General features: G+C 32.6%; 2 protein-coding genes across 3 annotated transcripts in view; one reads left to right on the forward strand and one right to left on the reverse strand.

Annotated features, from left to right (window-relative positions):
- LOC141449656 (serine/threonine-protein kinase NIM1-like) overlaps positions 1-22,374 on the reverse strand; it is a 112,575-nt gene that overhangs the window by 63,942 nt on the left and 26,259 nt on the right. The gene's annotated exons all lie outside the window — the stretch shown is intronic.
- On the forward strand, positions 1,997-22,118 carry LOC141449655 (cytosol aminopeptidase-like). The gene is made up of 11 exons (XM_074119276.1): positions 1,997-2,219; positions 7,174-7,286; positions 8,228-8,405; positions 9,085-9,239; positions 11,718-11,820; positions 12,425-12,605; positions 13,897-14,043; positions 15,685-15,876; positions 17,402-17,551; positions 19,354-19,439; positions 21,876-22,118. Exons 1-11 carry the CDS (start codon positions 2,088-2,090, stop codon positions 22,053-22,055), a joined length of 1,617 nt encoding a protein of 538 aa, XP_073975377.1. The 5' UTR covers positions 1,997-2,087; the 3' UTR covers positions 22,056-22,118.

Consider the following 22,374-nt stretch of genomic DNA (forward strand, 5'->3'; position numbering starts at 1 on the left):
TTGCGGATAGCTTTGTCATGTCCAAATGTTGATGCAAAACATTATGTACCCGTTCATTCGAGATGCCCACAGCACTAGCAATCTCACGCACCTTCACTCTTCTGTCATCCATCACCATATCATGGATTTTATCAATGATTTCTGGAGTAGTAACCTCAACGTTAGAGGCACTTGTGCCCATATTTTGAAACCACTTATAAACTGTTCTAATCGAAGGTGCAGAGTCACCATAATGTTTATCAAGCTTCTCTTTAGTCTCCTGAGGCGTTTTGCCTTTCATAAAGTAGTGTTTAATCAACACACGAAATTCTTTTTCGTCCGTTTTTTGAAAATCACTCGTCTTCCTCAATTCAAACGAATGCCAAACACAGAGAAATAGACTGATCTGGCTGAAAATTGGTGTGTGTTCTTCCAAGAGATGCTACTAACTAAACATAACCTCGATACGCGCCAGTGGTGCTATCTCTCTGACTTTGCACGGACTTTTCAAACGACCCTCGTAATATCATGGTCTGTGACTTCTTTTTTCCATAGTAAGAAGTTCTCAAAGTGAGCAGTAACAAAAAAATGTTAGTCACTAAAAAAATGCACAATTGTTAAGAAGCATAAAAATATCTGTTATAATTTTCGAATTCGCCTCACTTCATTGAAATGAGATTCAAGATTTATTTTAATATGGAACACAAAAAAACACACATAAAAAAATAAAATTTTCTTAAATGGCTTGTTTACAGGTGGAATGTGAAAATAACATTTCTAGTTCACACTATTCGTCAAATTTATAAGCTATAGTTTCTTATTGCAAAAGACTGTTATGTAAATGAATTATGTCTCAAGCACCTCAGGTAAAAAACTAAATGACCGAATAATGGGTTGAGTAATGGTACAAGAGCGGTATGACTGCGTAAACGTGGGAATAATCACACTGGAAATTAGTTAGACAATATTAACAAGTATTTAAATTTTTTTAAGAGTTCTGAGCAATGATTTGAAAAAATAAACAACAAAAAATAATCTATTTCAATTATAGTTTTTAATAAGTAAAAAAATTCAGTTAAAAAAAATGATTCAGTTGATGATTCAGTTAAAAACCTTTTTGTGAATAAGATAGTCTTATTTTCAAATCAACCACTTCATCTTTCTTCCTCTTATCGGCCAATAATTCTGCTGCCAATTCTTGAGAAACATCTTTTTAAACAAATTCTTCCCTCTAATCCTCTAATATTAATCCAGACCATTAGTTTGGATTAAGCACTCCGCTAAGCAACAGTACCATCGAATAGTAGACACAATTTCATCCTCCCTTGAGAAGAAAGAGTGGTTTGCTCTGGTGTCTTTCTCGAGATGAAGCAAGCCTTTGTTCGGGTGGGGCACCCGGTATTGGTTCAGGAAATTCAAGAGCATACTTCCGATACGTAATATACACAGCAGACATACCAATCCATCCTGAAACTGTCCTCCTAACTTATGCTGATAACACAGCTATACATTCTCCTCACATTGATCTAGCAATTGCGCACAGAAACCTTCAAATCCACAAATTTTCTCTTGAGGAATGGTTCAAAAAGTAATCAAGTTAAAGAAACCAAATCTCAAAACATTACTTTCACTCTCCGCCGCATCATTCTTCCTCCGAACAACTATAACTCAATTCCAATTCTTCTTGCCAATGTTGTCCGTTATCTTTTGGGGTGTACTTAAATTTCTGTACCCTGACCGCACCAATTTGCAGTCCAAAGAAATTTTTAAAATCAATAAAAGTGGTTTAAATAGATTTCGAGTAAAATATCTTCAAAGTCAGCTAACTCAATTAACTCAATTTACTTAAATTTCAATTAACTCAATTTTTTTATCATTTATAACAAAAACTGTACCCTTATCGCCATAATCTATAGGTATCCATTTTTTTAAATTTAACAACCCTAGCCATCAAATTTGCAAATTCTATTAATTTAAACTTTATTTCAATATGATAAACAATTCAACATATGATTTTTCTTTTATTTTAAACAAAACACATCGCGTTTCCATTTTACTACCACATAAATGACACGAATTTAACAACAAGAAATAAAAAATTAGGATCAATGTCAAAATTCTCAGTGACCTACTCATCGATAGGCGTAAGGGGAAGGTTCTCGTGGCCGTCCAAAAGATTCAAATGTTTTGTAAGAGAGGCCTCTACCAAGACCTCTACAAAGACTGGTGAAAAAGGCAAGGTTAGTAAACGAATTCTATTAAATACCAAAAGTTGTGCAGTATTTATAAACAAAAAACTTCACAATAGGTACAAAAAAAAAAAATAAGGGTAAATTCTAAAACAAATTTCTCATTACACGTTATTAAATTGCAATAAATAACAATTGTAAGCAACTTTATCTGAAAAGGAGTCAACGGTATAAGTGAATAGGAGGACGACGTTTAAGTGTAGCTAGTTGAGGCATGTCTATCGCTGAAGGAGAGCAATATGAATTTCCAATTTTAAATCATGAATTAAGACAAAACAATACTTTTATAATACATACTTTAATATTAACAGTTTAATTGGCTTCCTTCACTTCAAAGTCTGTTTCCTGCTTAGACTTTGATTTAGTAACATTCTTTTTATTGTGAACCAGCTAAAGTTTCTTTAAAAACATCAATCACTTGAAATAAAATGTTTTCGTTCTCAGAGACCTCAATTCATACATATTCGTACAATTACCGGCTAATCTAAAGAATAGCTCCCCGGAGGTGTGGCCTGTTTATTTTTAGGGGGTGGGAAGTACAGCGCACCTACCGTTGAGTTTTTAAACTACTTCCCGCCAATGAACTGTTTCGGATTGTGCGAATTTCGTAACTTTTATGTTTCGCGGGCAAGCGCAGTACACTTACTGCATAGTAACTGCTTCCTGTTTAATGTATTAATAGTTCCCGCGAGTGCCCTGTTTGTGACTTGAGGTGCCTTTTTTTTTTTTTTTTTTGTAACTTTATGAGTATGAGCATTTTAAATTTGCAGCTTTGAGTATGAGCGTTTTAAATTTGCAGTTTTTTTTTTTTAAATTAAAGCATGATTGTAGTGTGAGTGAGGATGGAGTAATGAATGTTATAAAATTTGGTTCGATTTTCTGGAGGGAGTTCGACAAGTATACCCTCCTCAGGAAAAGGACTCCACAGAATAAGGTAAGTTTCTTTTGTGTTGTTCTGTGTAATTATTGTAATGAATCTTGTGACACAAATTAAAAAATTGAGGGTGATTAGGTAGGTTAGGAGGGGGTATGGGGGCGAAGCCCCCCATTAAGAAAAAATCAGGGGGTGTGGGGGCGAAGCCCCCCATTAAGAAATAAATAAATCAGGAGGTGTTTAAATAGAAATATCAATCCTAAATAAATAATTCGAAGTGATTCTGATTCGCTGTTACCATATAACCCGCTAGATTTAAGTGTAAATATAAAATAAAGAAATAGTTTTATATTTATATTTGAATATGGCGGGTTCTATAGTAACAGCGAATCAGAATCACTTCGAATTAGGCCACACCTCCGGGGAGCTATTCTTAAGATTTACCCAATTACCAACTCTCAATTACAAAATATTGCAGTACAGAAGTAAAAGAAAATATCAATGTAATGATGAAGTAAATTTAATCTTGTTAAAAACCTCTGCACCACTTTTACAAGTTAATCATTACATTTCATTCGTTAAAAAATGTTATTAAAAAACTGGTTGTGAAACCTCACACAGCTTTATTTATGGTAAAATTTAGCTCAAGATTCAGTTACACTTTAGTGTGGCCCGCAACATGAAATTGCATTAATAATCTATTAACAAGAAGTAGACCTAAATAATTTGTATTATTACTCCTTAACAAAAACTTACAGTTTTAAAAGTTAAGTATAAGGGTTGATTAAACGTCAAAAGGTACACAAATCAGCTAGTACCCAACATTTCATTAATACTTCATTGATATAATTTAAGTAATTTTACTGCATTAACTTTTCGTTCACATTTTTTAGAATTTATTAGATATCACAGACCCTTATGCTGGCCACTTCATTTATAATATTATTTTGTTACAATTATGATAAAATGTATATTATATCTTTATATTTTTTATAACGTTTTCTTTTTAGCCTGTGATTAATAGTTTGATTATTATAGATAAATAGATATTACAGTCAATCTAAGTTAAATGGTGTGCTACTTGAGTAAATATTTTGTAGATGAAAATGGCCAGCATAAGGGTCTGTGACATCTAATAAATTCTAAAAAATGTGAACCAAAAGTTAATGCAGTAAAATTACTTAAATTATATCAATGAAGTATTAATGAAATGTTGGGTACTAGCTGATTTGTGTACCTTTTGGCGTTTAATCAACCCTTATACTTAACTTTTAAAACTGTAAGTTTTTGTTAAGGAGATTTTTGTACCTTTTGGATAGATTTTCCTTTTTGTCTATTTGCAAAGTTACGTCTGCTTTACAGATTTTTTTAAAATTTGGAATAAGCTATTCTATCATTATAACCTGAAAAAGTGTTAAGTCGGAGTTACTACCACTGGAGAGATCTTTTTAATAATGATTATAGTTGCGGTCCCCAAACCATCCTCAATAACAATTTTTTTGAGAAAGCGTTTTGAATAAAATAGGAAGGTATTTGTACGTAAATAGCAAAATTAAACTGTGATTTCAGTACTTCCTTTTAAGAAGAGCAAGAAAAATAAACTACGATTACAGTACTTCTTCCTAAAAGGCAAAGATTTTGAATCGAACGACAATTCATTGATGTAAATCGGTTCACTCATTGATAATTTTAACGATTGCAGTACTTCCTCTTAGTAGGTGTAAGAGCATGATGGCACCTCACAGCCACGTAGAGGAGCTTTAATCACTTCTTCGTGCTAAATTTTATCAAAATCGGACTAAGCTTTGTAGAAATATTGGTAATAATAGTTTTAGAAAGGGCCTTATTTGGGTGGGGCAAACTCCCCTCCTTATGAGGCACGGCGTCGAGACTTTTAAAGTGCAAATCTGTACAAAATTTCGATTCGAATGACACTTCATTCATGAAAATCGGTTCACGTGTGGATAATTTGAAACGATTGCTATACTTCCCCTTAACAAGTGTAAGAGTAGATCGTCGCTTTATTGTTACGTAGGGGAGCCCTAACTCTATCATCCTACAAAATTCTATCAAAATCGGGCCAAGATTTACAGAGTTATTAGTAATAATAATTTTGGAGGGGGCCTTACATAAAGGGGGCTAACTCCTCTCCTATTCGATGTACAGCGCCGAGACCCCCAAAAGGCACATCTACATAAAATTCCAAATCGAATGACACCTCATTCATGAAAATCGGTTCACGCGTTTAGGCGCTACGTTGTTTACAAAAAAGGTAACAACAACAAGAACAAGAACAAGAACAAGAACATTTTTTGAAAAAGCCGTTTTTGCTCTTTTTCGGCAACTTTTTTCTCGAAACCTATTAGATCTGGGTAGTTGCAAAAAAATTACAGTTATAAAGGAGGATTTGGAGTAAAATTTAAAGAAAATTTGGGAATTTTATCTTTTATAAAAAAAAAGAAAAAAATTGTCAAAGTTGGGTGTTTTTCAACGTTACGCTTTTTCGTGCAGTTTTTGATGGTCAACCCTTATACAACTGTCCTACCGGACAGTTTTAATCCTTTTTATATACATATACCAATATATAAAATGATTGCTTGAAACTTTTCTTGTGCATGTCAATAATTTTCATATTCCTTTATTTTTTAATGTCGGTAAGAATCGGTTCAATTCTTCATGAATTCGCCTGAAAATTGGGGCAAAAAATCTCTCCATATGACACAACAACACTAAACGTAGTTATGTACATTAAACTTCAGTTTAGTTTTCTGTTAAATGTTTTCGATTACATTAGGGATTTCGATAGTTGAAGTATTGCCAGATAAACCAAATGTATCAATATCACAAGAGAAATTTGTTTTAAATCTTTTTATGAAGCGAAGAATTTTCAAAGCATAGGTATAATGGTACTAGGTACCAAACTTGTTTCCTGTATCTGCTTTGGTAGGACACATACATACGTCGCGGCGTACCATTAGAATAATATAAGAACTTATTTATTTCTGTGTAATAAAATTTAGGGCAGGAAAAACAAAAATCTGTTAAAAAAAATTATCCGAGCTTTTGAGAGTTCGATAGAAAGAGGAGTTTGTTTAGTTTAGTTTCGTTAAGAGCTAGTTGCAGGGGAGGCTTTGGGGTGCCAGGGGCTGAGTCCCCTAAAATGGTTGGATTTGGCCTGGTAAAGTTACATGAAAAAAAAAAAAAAAAATTTTAATACTAATTTTCCATTTTTTCAAGCAAAATTATGTAGTTTTAAAAAAGAAATGAAAATATATGCGTCTCTTTTCAAAGCCAAAGTAATGGGCAACTTACAAAAAGTAAACCAGAATTCTCTAGGTCTAGGTGTTAGGGTGACAGGCAAAAGTTTTACCTGACTTGGGATTAAAGTACTTCTATAACCTTTAATTTCAAATAAAATTTTGAAGATAGAGTGGGTATATGTTCTTTTGCAGGAGAAAAAGTTAGTTAATAGCAACTATTCTCCAACGCTTAAAATATATTTCACTGTGTAATATTATTTATTGGTTTTTGCTACACGTGCTCTATCGAATATATAAACTTCTGTGAGATTATACAAATGAAAATCTGAATTAGAAATTTAGTGGGAAAGAAACTTAAAATTTCAGGATTCCGTGATCCCTTTCTCTCAGAACCTGAGGTAGGTAAGGTGCTCGAAAAGCATAAAAACATGCCCGATTGGAGCATTTCAATGAATACTACAAGCATAAAACTTCAAAAAAAAAAGAAGCTTTCATAAGCTTTTAAACTTGAAAAAGTTTTAAAAGTTACCAGGTTTTGTTTATAACCTCACTTCTACAAGTAATGATATTACCTAAGAAACGTACGTAATTTTGCGGTTCCTGCTATTTATTTAATATTTTCCTGAAAAATAGAGAAATGTAATAACTTGAGGGGGTTCATTATTAATCAAGGAAGGCTTCATGTTATTAAAACTTCTTTTAAAAATAATCTAGTATCACCATTTGTAGATAAATTGCTTAAATTCGATTCCTCCCATACTTATTAATTTTTTTTTTTCAATTTTAATAGAGAAAATAATTAATATTTCAGAAAGGACTTGTGATTGGCGTTTATACTGACGAAAATGGCAGGTACTCACTCACAAAATTTGGATCTTCTTTTAATTCAACCGTCAATGGCAAGATAATGGAGCTAATAGAAGGGTAAATATGTTCTAAGACGAACCCAATTATCTAGTATAGTTATTTATTTAACAATTGTGGAAAGTAGTACGTTTCCTCACACGAGGCAGGGTTTGCGCGAAGCGAGACGAGTGCAAGTACAAATTGCCGAGTGTGAGGAAAATACTTTACGCTCGAGTTAAATGTTATCTTTTTTCTGCAACCATTAAGGTTATTAACTAAAAAAAAAAACTAATCAGGAATCACTAGAATCCATTTTAAATTTCTATAAGGTAGCACTATAACCTTTTTAACTGTTATAATAAAAAATATCGCAATTATTTATTAAAATATTATTTTTATTTCTATATTCCTTTTAATTTTTATTTTATTTTTTAATATTCGTTTTTTAATTATTTAGATAAAATAAATTTAAATAAGCTTAAAACCTATACATCTAATTACAATCCAAGTGTATTGTCCTATCCATGTTCCATACCTTACCCTACCATTCGATTGTAGAATGCTTTTTTTTTTACTAAAATACAATATTCTATATAAACCAGTAATCTTCATTATTTCTAACCGTACCACGCTCAGCAATATCCACTTCCATTTTTGCTTAGATCCTAAAGAATGATTAGTGACTTTCACATGATCCAGCATTTCAAGAGCTAACCTTTCTGACAACAATCCTATCGCCTGAAGCAAAAATGAGACCAACAAGAGTAATTTTTCATCTTTCAGTTAATTTTAGTCACCTAACCTAATGAATGGCAAAACAACCATTGTTGTTCAATATCATCAAAGAGAATCTATTCTCAGGGTTTCAAGGGTACCAGTATTACTGTTTGAGAGGAAGTGTGTAAAATATGAGGATAGATAGAACATAAATAAGAATTTTATTCATTAATTTAGTTCTACAAACATCACATTTTGTTAATTGTTCAATTAATAAAAAATCATGAATGCATAATTTACAGATCTAAGATAAAGTTAGGAAAATGTCTTGTATTTAATGGACTGGATGAATTCTATGGGGTAGCTGTGAGTGGATTGGGCAAGCAAGACATTCCAGACGACGATTATGAATTTTTGAACAGATGTAAAGAAAATATAAGAATCGCCTCAAGTGTTGGCTCTAAAGCTCTTCAGAATCAAGTAATATCTTTTTTAAATATTATTTATCTGTTAAGTATTTTATGTGGCCTCGAAAAGTAAGTAAACTTTATTTTTGGGATTTAATTTAGTTCTACAAACATCACATTTTGTTAATTGTTCAATTAATAAAAAATCATGAACGCATAATTTACAGATCTAAGATAAAGTTAGGAAAATGCCTTGTATTTAATTGTTAATTAGGAAATTTAATTGTTTAAGATTAGGAAAGATTTCAATTTTGTCAGATCGTTGATGTAACCCTCATGCCATAAAATTGCAGAGCTAAGTCTGATTATTGTTTGCTCAAAAACCAGAAAAAAGACCAATGAACATTCCGACCCCTTTACTTGTACCAAGCGTTCCATAAAAATAAAGAAAAAGTAGCTTTAGGCAGTAAACAAGGAAGACAAAGGAAAGCGAATAATTTTTATATTCTTCTAAAACGAATGCAAAATCTTCGTTAGGTTGTATACTGATGTTGCCGCTGTTTCACAATAAATGCACAGCATTTCAGATTAGATCGGAATTTTAGATTATAAACTGCTGGCGCCTTTGTAATCAATTTGCCAAGAAAATCGGTGAATAGGAGGGAACTTTACTGATACTTTACTGTTAGTAATTGCGTCAATCACCTTTTAATTAAATCGCCAAAGAAATTATAAATCTAATTGTTGGTCAGACAGTGGAAAACATCGTGGTAGATCAGATGAGTAATGCAGAAGCAGCTGCAGAAGGTGCTATTCTCGGATTATGGACCTTTCAAGAATTTAGAAACAATGAGGATCGAGAAATAGAACCTAAAGTGCATCTTTATGATGCAAGCAATGCAGATTCGTAAGTAAAGCTGACATTATACACTAAATTCAATTGTAATAAATATTAAACTTAAAATCTAGGTCAAATACTGAGGAATGGCATTTTGGGCTTTAAATCTTAGTATATGAATTTTTATGAACAATATGTCTTGCAAAATTGATGGGTACTACAATAGACACGCTGGGTCACAGTGGTATTGGCTTTCTCGCCAAACCGTGAACAATCTATATGTATATGGCCTAACGATGGTAGGAAGGGCGTGAATTGCAAGTTCGAACAATAATGCTTTTGATACCAACATTTATTTTGATCTAGACACAAAACTAGAGCCCTTAGACAGTTGGTTGTATGGTGGCCAGTAGTAAAGATGTGTCATTGATCTTTATCTAGCTTGATGGTAGTTATTACAGAAGCGGAAGACATAGCTTCGGGTAAAAAACGCAGTTCGCATTGGATCCCGTACACTATTCTTTGATTATGGCGCTGAGAAGGATTCTCAGATGAGAGGTAGAGGAGAGAAAGAATTTTTAGAGTAGTTCATACCAAACCGTAAGTTAGACATGGGAGAATGCAACACTTCCACAACGTTTTTTTAAAAATAAAATATTTAAATTTCTGTTTTTAAAGAGCTCTCTCAAAGCTCAATATTCTCTCCAACTTATAGCTATCCTTCTGTCAATCCCTGATTCTGACCGTTTAATTAAGCTGATTAATTGACCCAGATACAGACTTCTACATACTTCAGTTTCTTATTGTATACTGTCATCTCTTTCATTTGTTAGCTGTATTGTTTTTGTTTTTTATTTAATTGTACTCCAGCATTAATATTCGCATCATGGAGTTCTTACAGCATTATTTGGAGAGCATTAGCTGAGATTGCTAAGATGATTAAAGTAAAAGCAGACAGGACAGTAAACACACCAACCTTACATATAACAATGTAAAAAAAAAATATTATAATGGTCCGCAGCGTAAGCCCTTAAGATGACCTAGTCCCTAGGTCGAAAGCTTGGCAAAATATAAAAAAACAACGACTGAAATTGGCATTGTTCTTTCTTTCCTAAAGATTATTAAGTCGTCTGTGAAACGACGGTGTGATAGTCTTTTACCTCAATTTTTATGTCAAACTGGGGCCAGTTTAGTAGCTTAAAAATTTCTTCCAGTAATTGTGTTTTGCCATTTCAAATGCTTTTTGATAATATACCAATGCTATGTGTTCTCAAAAGATTTTTGGAACTTACAGCATTTTTTCAATAATAAACATGTATGTGATTTTATTATTAAGAAACAGCAAAACATCAGGTAGCTGTTGGCATAACTTATTGGATTGCTAAAAGTGACATATCCTTCAAATAATGAAAAAAGTAAACAATAAAACAGGTATGTGATCTTTATAGACAAAGATGGCCTAAATACGGCTTGTTCAACAGGTTGTTTGTAAAGACCTGCTGTTAGATGATTCTGCAATAGATTACTAAATATTTTTTAACAGAAGATATCAGGCTTATGGGAAGGTAGCTATTCAAATTTTTAGGTTTTCTTTTTTTGTAGGTGAGAGCTATTACTGAGTAGTACTCCTGACTTGGAATTTGTCCAGTATGAATCAGTAGAATCTCATTAAATATCTTCAACCATATCTTTTTCAGTGCAGGATATGCCACTTTTAGCAATTCCATTAGTTATGCCATCGCTACCTGATGCTTTGCTGTTTCTTAAACTGGATAAAACTTCATCTATTTGTGCCTTCGAAGACCTGAGAGAACTCTGGGATACTTGAATCTAACAGGCTGTCGAATCTAACAGATTTGGTGTCATCTTTATAAAGATTTCTGAAAAACTTTTCATTGTCTTCATAATACCGTCTCTGGGATGTTTCAAGTCGTCCATGTGGACTTTTGTACCAAGCGGTTAGACTTAATATGGTACTTTGTTTGTATTTATCTAAGTATTTTGTTTGTTATTTTTTCAATTCATCTCTCTCGGATTTATTAGTACTTTAACCTCCTTTGAAACTTTTCTTCTACTGCACTAAAGTTACATCTTAATGCACTCTGTTTAGCTTATTTTCAACAAAATTATACATTTCTCGTTTGTCAAAAAAATACTTTTGTTCTACTATGCTTAATTCTTTTTATTTGTTAGTAAATAACTCTTTATTTAAAGATTGATGACAAAAAGCTTCCATTCTGGTCAAGGTCTTACTTTTACTATTTCCATATTTAATTCAGTTTTTGTTATTATATGATCAGAGAGAAAATTAAATTTGTTTAGAACATTTAATTTTTGTTATTAATGTTGTATTCTTTACGAGTATATAATTGATGGGTCCAATTCTATATGTTAGCTTATTCTTTCCTAAATGTTGCACTTCTTTACCCCAATTCCGAATCATTCCCAGAAATTAGCCATTTCCTAACGAAAGGAGAGTGTGACCAGCTGAATAAGAAAGAGAATGTTTTAAAATGAGCTCTTTTTTTTCTCTCTCTCTATTTCCAGAGGTTCGTGGATTAATGGCGTTGTGAAAGCCCAAGCTCAGAACATAGCCAGAAGGTTGGCAGATTTACCATCGAATATTCTTACACCTTATAAATTTGCAGAGGTAAGTGTATATTTTGTTGCATTAAATTTTACACTCAACCATAACTTTTAAATTAGTATTTTGGTTCAAAAAAAATGTATCCTTTTTTAAATTTCCAAGTTATAAGCTACGCACTGTTTCAGTGTAAGCTAGTTTTTTTGTGAGCTGTATTAAACAAGCTCAGATGACATTAAATTTTTTTACTGTTCATTACCTAGTATTTAGGTTACAAGGATTTATGACGTCATTTATCATTTTATACTTCCTAGGAAAAAGGCTTATCTGCCTTATTTCCTTTTTAAGAGTGTTTCTGGCGTTAGTTGAACAAGAAGTCGATGACAAAGAGAGTTATAGACATGTAAGAGAACTTGGTAGATTAGGTGAGATCCGTGACGATCTGATATTAACACGAAGATTAAAGTTTATCTTTCTATTATTGACTAAGTGCCAAAAAATTAAGTTTTAAGATGTATGGGGTAAAAAGAGATGAGGGACTGAACCCTGAACCTGGCTATCTTAAAAACCGAAAACATATTTGCTATATAAAATGTCCCACACCTAGCAAAATTAACCACTGGTGCTTCTCAATCTTTTTATTTAAATTTCTGTTTTATATCACTTACAGGCGACTATGGATTACCTATGCCCCTGTGGTATAACTGTTGTCATAAGAGACAGATACTGGATAGAAAAACAGAGAATGTATGCATTTCTGACAATGGCTCAGGGGTCTTGTGAACCACCATATTTTGTTGAAATGGCCTATTGCGGTGGATCACCAGACGATAAACCAATTGTTTTAGCAGGTAACTTTTCTGTCTTATTTTTTACGTACATAGTATTACGCTTTGTATATTCGCGTATGTGTTTTAAATTCCCCATTCACTACTCCAAATGAGTTGGCCACTAACTTCTTTGAATTTTAGCGTGTCAAAATCTGTGAATGTCAGAACATTACCAACAAATGCAAAATAAAGCGACCCCACATAATTTTATAGGCTAGTCTTCGAATCACGTTAAGTATGTGTAGACATAATTAACTTTTTCTGAAATTTTTAAGTCACAAATTGTCACTATAGTTTTTTTTTTTTTATATCCAAATGAAAAGTCCTGTAAATTAACCCAAGAAATTTGATGAAGTACTTTTTAGAATGAGTAAGTCCTCATTTGTAACTTTCTATTCTGAGAGAGTTATGACACCTTAACTTTTAAGCAGTGCACTGTGTGACAAATCACTGAACCTCTATTGTCTCTTAGATGTTCTCAATCACTCTTCTCAAGCTTTAGTTTTCAAATTTATTTTTGTGAGAAAATAGTTCTGGCTATTTGTATCAATTTGGAGTCAAACAGGTTGCAACCTTCAATTTGTCTCGGGTATCTTCAAATTTTTGTCAAAAGTTAAAATATTGTATTTTGAATAACTCTATACTAGTACCAGAGCCACAAAACTGTTCTCTTAATGTCCAGCCCAAATCTTGGAAGTTGATTAATTTTGCATGCAACATTTTAAAATGTTTTGGTAAAGATATGTGACAAATCAAAGGTTTTGGATTTAGATAGGTGACATAATTTTGGTAAATTTACTAAAAGACCAAATTGTTTAGGAATTTCAGACGCTACCAACAATCTTAAAAACGAGTAAGCATAATCATTTAATGCGTGTTAAATTTTTTTCAAAAATGTTTACATCGGGGTTATTGGCATCCGGAGCTTTATTCAGCTTACTGTTCAGTGATGGACAGTGTTCTCTCGTTACAGACAACATTGTCCATCACTAAACAGTGAGCTGTAAGAAGCTCCTAAGAAGAAACATTCTAAGGACCAGTAGCTGGATTCGAATCCGGGATCTCCGCGTGGGAATCTAATCTAAGGATTAGCTAATCCTTTCCCTAATGCGTAATAAATAGTCCAAAAATACTAACCGCTTCTAAAGAAGCTCTAATTGTTCTATAATGTATTATTTAACTTGTTCAGTTAAAGATCACTTAGAGTTTAGTAATGAATTCAACATCAAATGAGGACAACCAACTAAATAATTGTATAATATCCAAGCTCAAATTTAGAATTTTATTTCATTTTAATTTTTTTATTCAACAGGTATGGGCTTAACATTCGATTCAGGTGGATTATGTCTAAAACCATGCGATGGAATGCCAGAATTTAGAGGAAATTGCGTAGGAGCTGCTGTTGTAGTCGGCGTTATGAAAGCTATCGCCCAGTACAAACTGCCGATCAATGTTATCGGTGAGTATACATACTATTGTGTTTTCTATTGTAGGAACAGAAATAATAGGGCACAAAATATTAGTGGGTTTTTTTTCCTGATCTCGGACTTCTATGCAAGACAGGCGAGAATCACCAAAATCCATCTCTGGGATTTTCGGAAAGAAAAAAGTATATTTTATTTTATGTATCTAAAGAAGATATTAAAAACAAAAATAATTTAAAGAACATTACTCTTTCCGTACAGTTTCACCTTCTAGTGTAAAAGTTATGAAAAGAAAACTTGGAATTTAGTTTTTACTCAATGTAGTCATTGAGACTATTTATCTATTTTAAAAATCTATTGTGTACCTATTTTTTAGGGGGCTAAATGTGTTGCTAAAAGTTTTGATTTCGAAGAAAATTCTTCATCGACAAATACGATTTTACTTAACTTGGGAGAGAAATGCTCTTTAAATAAATTTATTTTAGTAACTTCTTTAAATACATAAAATATACATTTTACTTCTTTTAACTTCATATAAACATTCCGTACTCGTAGATGTATTTTTAATGTCTAGAAATTTCATTCGTTCTCAGAAAGGGATGAGATAGCCTCGTAATTTCATAATTTTGTGAAATTTATGATTTTACACAATGTGCTATTTGATATGCACTAATTGTGACACAGATACTGGGAAGTTTCAGTAAATTTATGAGATAGAACCTTGAGAATAGTAACAGAAAGTCCTATAAGTGTTTAAGAAGAACATAAAATATCCAAATTTATTCAATTTAATTCTTGAAAATTAAGTGTACAGACTAGATTTTTTTTTTAGATTTTAAAAAGACGGGGCGGGACCCTATTCCCACGGCACCACAGCCACACGAGGCTTATTGTGCCTTCCCCTTAAACCTAATAGGTGAAACCTCCCCTCCTAAGAAGATCGAGAGCTTTCCCTACTAGTTCCTTCTGCGCTATTATCTCCTTTGGCCTCAAGGTTCCAAAAATGTCATAGCGCAGTCACTCAATTGCAACGCAATCGAACAACAGGTGAGAGGCCGTTTCCTCCTCTTCCTGGCACAATCTGCACAAAGGTTCCGAGCTAATAAGCCCTATCTTGTGCAGGTGCTTTCTGAACCTTCCGTGTCCCGTGAATAGGCCTGTAATCAGAGTAATCTGATTGCTGCCCAAACCTAGAGTCACTTTAGTTCTTTGTTTGCACAACAAGGGCATAAACCCTCTTGCTGTGTTTGACCCCTGGAAGCATCACCCAGTACTTTTCGTGTTCTCTCCAGATCCAGTCTCTGAGAGCCTCACGAACTGCACCCCTAGTGATCCCCAGGACTGGTTCCGGACCAGTGAAGGGAGTATTAGCTCCATTCCTGGCCAACTGATCAGCTATTTCATTCCCCTTGATCCCCACATGGCCCGGCACCCATTCCAATCGGACTTTGTTGTGCCGAGCCAGTTGATCTAGGGCCTTTTTACATTCCTAGACCAGGGAAGAGGTAATTCTGAAGGAAGAGAGGGCCTTCAGTGCCGCTTGACTGTCCGAAAAAATGCAAATCTCCCTATTTCTAAGATCCATTCGCAGATAAGTGTACAGACTAAAGAAGATTATTATTGGTGAAAAGCGTTTATAATTTACAATATGTTTTATTTTATTTACTTTTTTTTAGGATTACTTCCTTTGATGGAAAACATGATCGGTGGTTTAGCGGTAAAACCTGGTGACATTGTACTAGCCAAAAACGAGAGGACAATCAGAGTGGAAGATCCAAATAATGCGGGCCGTGTAGTCATGGCAGACACCGTAGTCTACGCTGACCAATTTAAACCTTGTTTAGTTAACAGCATAGGCAGCTTTACACGTCAGTAAATTTAAAAGAACCATATTTTTAAATGCTGTTCTCTAGAAGAGAACCTATTTTCGGTGTTGGCCATTGAAAGTCACTTAAAAATAACTTTATTGTTGCTCTATCTTTCGAGTTACATTAGAACTATAAAATACTCATTGCTCTAAATAACTTTATTGTTGCTCTATCTTTCGAGTTACGTTAGAGCTCTCAATGACAAGCTTTTTTTTTCTTTTTTTTTTTTTTAAATTATTCATAATGAACAAAGAAAATTATATTATACGTACCGCCTGCAAAAAAAAATCAAAGAAAAATTACCGGGTGCTGATTTATTTGCAGAAACAGACAAATTCGGTTATGTTATGGAAAGCTCAATAAAGGGCCTAAGAAATGGGTTTAAGACATAGTTGCGAAATGTAAGTTATATCATTCAGTTAGAGAGCTGAATTATAATCTGAAGAGGAATGTTTGGATTTTAAAGAATTTAACGGATCAGGATCAAGTGAGTGAATTGAAGAGAGACCAAATTTAAATCAACATTCACACACACAACCAAGCACACTTCAAAATGGTCAGAAATTGACCTACAGCAAGCAAAAATAAATAAATAAAAACGGCTGAGAAACAAAGTATAGAACATTCAGAAAAATGACATCGATTTTCATAAAATTAATATAATAATTTTCATAGGCATAATATGTATAATACATGCTCAAATACCATAAACAAGTTCAGAACAAAAAAAAAAATACATGGAAGACTTAACTTATGAGTTGATTTAAATAATTTTTACTAATTATTATTCTGGAAATAAAACAATAAATAAACATGAGAACCAAAATAAGTTTAGATTTAGCTAAAAAATTTCAAAAACTACAAGTAGAATAAAAACAGGTTATAGCTAGAAATAAATATAAACCCAAGCCAAAAAGAACTAAAAAAAAAAAAAACTAAACTAAACTCAAAAGCCTAAAACAAGTGAGGAATTGAAATTAAGAAGAGACATTAAATCGGTCAGAAAACCTGTTACATTAAACAAATTATTAATGCTTGCTACTTATAAAGTGCAAAGTGTACTTTAAAAAAATGGGGTATAACAAATTCTAAGTGATAAAATTGTTTATGATACAAGTTAATAATAAAAATTAAAATGTGTAGAAACGGGTTAGTTATCTAGAATTAAAGAAACCAAGCAAGTTATATTAGGTAAAATCAACGAGATCTTTATAATTTACTAAATCATAAAGATTTAGCGAAAAGGGGGATTTCGCCTCAGCGAAAAGAATGAAAGGAGTAGCTAAGCAATATGTATGAGATCTCACAAATATCTTGTCGAGCTATAAGTGTACTCGATAAACATTTCATTTAATTAACCAAAATTAAGAACTGAAGAATTATGACTTTTAAAAATCTGCAAGCAATTCGTTTAGAATTATGTGCCACATATAAAAGTAAAGTAAAGTAATTGCCTTTTTTTTCAGGCGGATTTTACGTCCAACTACCAATGAATGTATATATTTTTTTAATTATATGTTTGCAGTTGGTATAAGAAAATGTTTAGGTTCCTCTTCTACGCCTGTATACACTACTTCACAAGAGATGTGGGATGAAATGAAGAAAGCTGGAACCGATACCGGTGATAGAGTTTGGAGATTTCCATTGTGGGAACACTATAATCATAGAAACACCCGTAAGTGGATAAAAAATTAAAATTTTAAAGAATATAATTTAAACAGAAATCAAGCCTTCCGTCCACTAGGGCCTAAATAGACTAGTTTATGGGACTGATCCAAAAGTTAAGAGAACTATCAAACTATCCTCTGCAGACCTTATTTGGAATGGAATTTGTAGCTTGTAGTAAAATACTTGTCCACACCTATAAACATTTTCACATTTGCGAGTGTTTATCAACATTAAGAAAAAGATATATTTGCTTTAATAAATGTATATGAAAACTTTTTTTCTTTTCCAAAATAAAACAATTATTTTGGACAATCATCCCCATCAAAAATTAAAGTAGGCTATAATTTGAAGATTTCAGTTCAACGAAAAGGGGGATTTCGCCTCAGCCAAAATACTATAATGAGTAGCTAAGCAATATGTATGAGATCTCTCAATTATCTTGTCGAGCTATAAGTGTACTCTATGAATATTTCTTCTAATGAACAATGGTTTAAGAACTGAAGTATTATGACTTTTAAAAATCTGCAAGCAATTCGTTTAAAATTGTGTGTCACACATATTTTAATATTATATACATAATTATTGCTTCAGTTTTCAAATATTTAAGGTAAAAATCTTAGAATTCAAGCTTTGATATGTTTTCTAAAGGACTAAGGTACTGATGATGGAATAATCTGTACTCAATCTATTGTAGCTATAAGAAGTTTTGGATTTACGGATTTATCCAACACCAGTTTCTTGTATCCGTCGCCTTGTAAAGTAGGGAGTTTCAAGAAAAAAAAAGTAAAACACAAATTGACAATTGCCTGAAGTGTTCTACATTTTCATGAATAAAAGTTTTTGTAGTTGCGGAAACTCAATGTGAACGAGAGGACCTCATTTTTATTAATCAATTCGTATACAGGGTGAACCAGTAAGTATTGTCCATAGGCCTACTGTGTGTAGTACATCTAAAGTGGAGTTCAATGACGTATTGGCCAACTTCATATTTTCCACTGTACTTAAGTGACGTCACTTTAAATTTTTTTTTCTAAAATCATTACTTTTTCCTAATAAAAATGTTATTACTCAGAAAGTTTTAGTCCGAATTCGATTCTGATGACACGGTTAGAAAGACAGATAAATTTTCTAAAAATTGATACCATTTCGAAGCATAAGTTATTCAAACAGCCTCAATCTTCCTCCGGATGCTGGAAAAATAAAAGTAATCGAAATTTTTAAGAAAACTCATTAGGCTTTTATGTAATCATTATTCTACCTAGGTGCTGGCACTTAGTTTCCTTTTTTAATGGGCTTTCAAACGGTATATCATTTTCCAGGATTCCTTTTATCTTCGTATGAAAAATTACGTTTGTTTTAGAAGAAAACGTGTTCACGAGCCCACAACAGTGTTAGTTTATCAAGTTTAAGTGGTTTAATTCATTGAAAACTCTTGTAGATGGACCAATAGTCAACTTTAAAGTAGGCTGTCTTAAAATAAGGAAGTCATCAGAATCGAGTTCGGACTAAAACTTTCTGAGTAATAACGTTTTTATTGGAAAAAAAAAGTAATGATTTTAGGTAAAAAATTGAAAGTGACGTCTCTCAAGAACAGTGGAAAATATAAAGTTGGCCAATACGTCATTGAACTCCACTTTAGATGTACTACACACAGTAGGCCTATGGACAATACTTACTGGTTCACCCTGTATAGTTTGCAAAAAGATTATTAGAGATAAATATGTTTATGAGTAGGGCCCATAGATTGGAGAGGCCAAAATTATTAACAAATATCTAATCATTAAGTACTATAAAATTAATTATTTGCAGTTTACCCGGGAGTGGATTACCACAATGTTGGGTACCAAGGCCATTCTAGAGGTGGAGATTCTGCTCTGGCTGCAGCGTTCGTTCGAGTAAGTACAAACAAAAACAGTGTACTATAATTACTTCACATTAGTTTCCTCTGTGAAACAATCACTCACCTTTTCTTACTCCGATTCTTACAGTAATTTGACCAAAATTCCTTTAAACCACCTTTCTGAGTTTCTCTCACATAGAAGTTATTACCAACTAACATTGTAGTTGGGATAGATGGTAGTAGAAGTAAAATCCTAATTTTAGTTTCACATGACCTACTCTTATTGCTTCTCTTAGAGCTTTAATTTTCAAAATTAAAATTTAATAATTCTTATCAACATTTAGTATCAATTTTCGTGATTACAGTAGGTCTTAAAATTGCCTAGAGTAAACAACTCCTACAGAACGTTCTGTCATTTTCAACGAAAATCTTACCTTTATCGATCGTCACATTCCCCAGCATTTTGTATCAACTCCCGAAAAAATTGTTTCGAATAAAACAGGAGTTATCACTCTAGCAGTTATAGCACACTCAACTCTAATTAAAATTAAAATGTACAGTTTCTAGAAAATTTCAACAATTAAAATAAAATTAGAAACACATACGTAATGAGAGTGCAGCAAAGAGAACTACAACACAGATCGTGCGCTAAAAACATTAACATATTCATTGGACTGCAAATGATCTATCTCCGGGAAGAACTTGATTTAGAGAGTATGTGATTTAACAAGATAGTTACTGTTAATAAATTAAACAAATGTCAAAAGTGCAATTATTTAAATATGTAATCGAAATGCAATCAATTGCAATGTGAATAATTTTTCTTTCGGATAAATCGGTCATTCAAAGGTATTGGTAATGTATTATACAATACCTATAAGGTAAACAAAAAAATATTAACTCCTCTAAATCTTGTTTAGACACCGCCTTTCTAGAAAAGCGGTAGCCTTCCCAAAAACAACTAGAAGAGATGTATTTAACAATAACGCCAACAGTAATTTGAGAACCCTCCAGTTGGTTCCAAATTGTAGGCGCCAAATTTTAGAAATAATTTGCGAGCAAAGTGCATTCACTGCCTAAGATGATATAAAGGAGTTTCATTTTTCTTGTCACATGTTCCACACACTGATTTCTAAGGTTGGACCCAACCTATGGAAAGGCTATTTCCTGGAATAACCATATTCTTCAGTTTAACTTTCATTCTGATGTGGAGGAAAGTTGTTGGAAACGTTGTAGGGTTTTCCAAGAGTTTAACTTCTTAAAGTAACTCACTCTGGCCACGCTTCTCCGGTAAAGAGAATATTCCATTTGATCAATGATACAAACGCAACTTTATAGGACATCTGGAGCTTCTCCTTCTATGTAACATGTATAGGCAATGTTATCGTAAAGAACAAATTTAAGCTGTAGTGAAACCCAATTAACCAATCTACTTATATAATCAAATATGTTTAAGTTGTAAAAGAAAACTTAATATAGAGCTCATAAAAGCAAATGACAAAATCACCAAATTATAATAAATGTACATTTTAATTTTAGTATAGTAAGTATGTTATATGATAGTCTGTTTTTTTTTTTTCGAATTTCTATCGTGACGAAAATTGTTCAAATAAAATTTTCATACCAGAGGAAGTTCATGTTTCTCTTGTAAAAATGATAATAGATGTTTAGTAAATGTTCTTTAAAGGCGCCGTGATAGCCGAGCGGTTAGAGGCAAGACCTGCAAAGCTAGTATGTATTGTGGTACTGGGTTCGATTCCCGGTCTTAGGCCTTGGATTTTATTAAATGGTTAATAAAAGAATTTTACCATAAAGAACGTTTGTCGCCTCCGTCCACGACACCTAAATGACAGTTGGGCATAAAGCCTGCCTGAAAAAATAGGCAATTACTTCACTTTACTTACTTTAAATGTTCTTTAACATGTCAATTGTACAATCGCTATTTATTCGTCACTTTGTTTGTCTTGTTTTTTAAATTGATCTGTTGTAATTTTTTTTTTTTTTTTTTATTTGTTAAGTTACACCAGCGTTAGATACACTATTAGTAACAATGTCAATAGATACCACTACAAATTCACTAATTGAGGGGAAAAGTTACCCAGTGATAAAACTCCCTAAGTCATCTCTAGGATTAGCTACTCTCCTCAGAAGAGAGAAAATCGCGAGGCCACTGGCGTTTTAGTCGTCTGGGAGGATGATCTGGATGGTGATGAGATGAGCTGTAAATTAAAAAAAAAAAAGAAAAAAAAGCATGATCTCTACCTCAGCTCCAGTTAGCAAATAGCTAAAGGGTACCATCAGCAATAGTTTTACCACCAACTACTAGGTTTATTTCTCAAAGGTATCTGAAATTTGAAAGTTAAAAATTAAGTAAAAGGCTGTTGTAAGTGAAAGAAGTTAGTTTTTTTGTTTTACAGTTTTAAGAAATCTGAAAATTTTCAAGTTTCCTTTGTTTAATAAATATTATTTTGTTTTGTTTTTCTATTCATAGGCTTTCGCACCGAAAAATGCAGATTTCGTGCATATGGATATAACAGGTACCGCGTTAATAACATCTGGAAAAACTACTCCTTATTATAGAAGAGGTTATATGACTGGTCGACCTACACGAACTATTATACAATTTTTGAAACAACTAGCGAATCCAGGCTCAAAACCGTCTACTTGTTGAGTTTATCTGCATACGTTGTACTTCCATTGCAATACAGTTTTTTTTTTATCTCATCATAATATATGTATTTATTTATACTATATATATATACATATATAAATATAATATAATATATGTATAAAACATATAGCTTAACATAAGAACATAAAATTAAAAGTAATTTACTTTTTGTACTTCTAAAGGAGTAATATAATAAGCTTTATTTACACCCTTTACAGAGAAAAACCCTCCTTTTGGAGGTTTACAAGTTCGGAAGATACATTCCAAATTAAAATTTTTACGAGTATGTACAGAAGTTAAGAATGGAACCAATACAATT

Source organism: Rhodnius prolixus, unplaced genomic scaffold, assembly GCF_049639745.1.
Source record: "Rhodnius prolixus isolate KJV_2025 unplaced genomic scaffold, Rpr scaffold_2, whole genome shotgun sequence".
In the NCBI taxonomy this organism is placed as follows: Eukaryota; Metazoa; Arthropoda; class Insecta; order Hemiptera; family Reduviidae; genus Rhodnius; species Rhodnius prolixus.

Bases quoted from the DNA above. Each gene is read 5' to 3' on its own strand.
- LOC141449655 (XM_074119276.1), top strand. From the start codon at position 2,088: ATGTCAAAATTCTCAGTGACCTACTCATCGATAGGCGTAAGGGGAAGG. The intron at 9,240-11,717 runs GTAAGTAAAGCT...CTCTATTTCCAG, and splicing joins GATGCAAGCAATGCAGATTC to AGGTTCGTGGATTAATGGCG. The intron at 19,440-21,875 runs GTAAGTACAAAC...TTCTATTCATAG, and splicing joins TGGCTGCAGCGTTCGTTCGA to GCTTTCGCACCGAAAAATGC.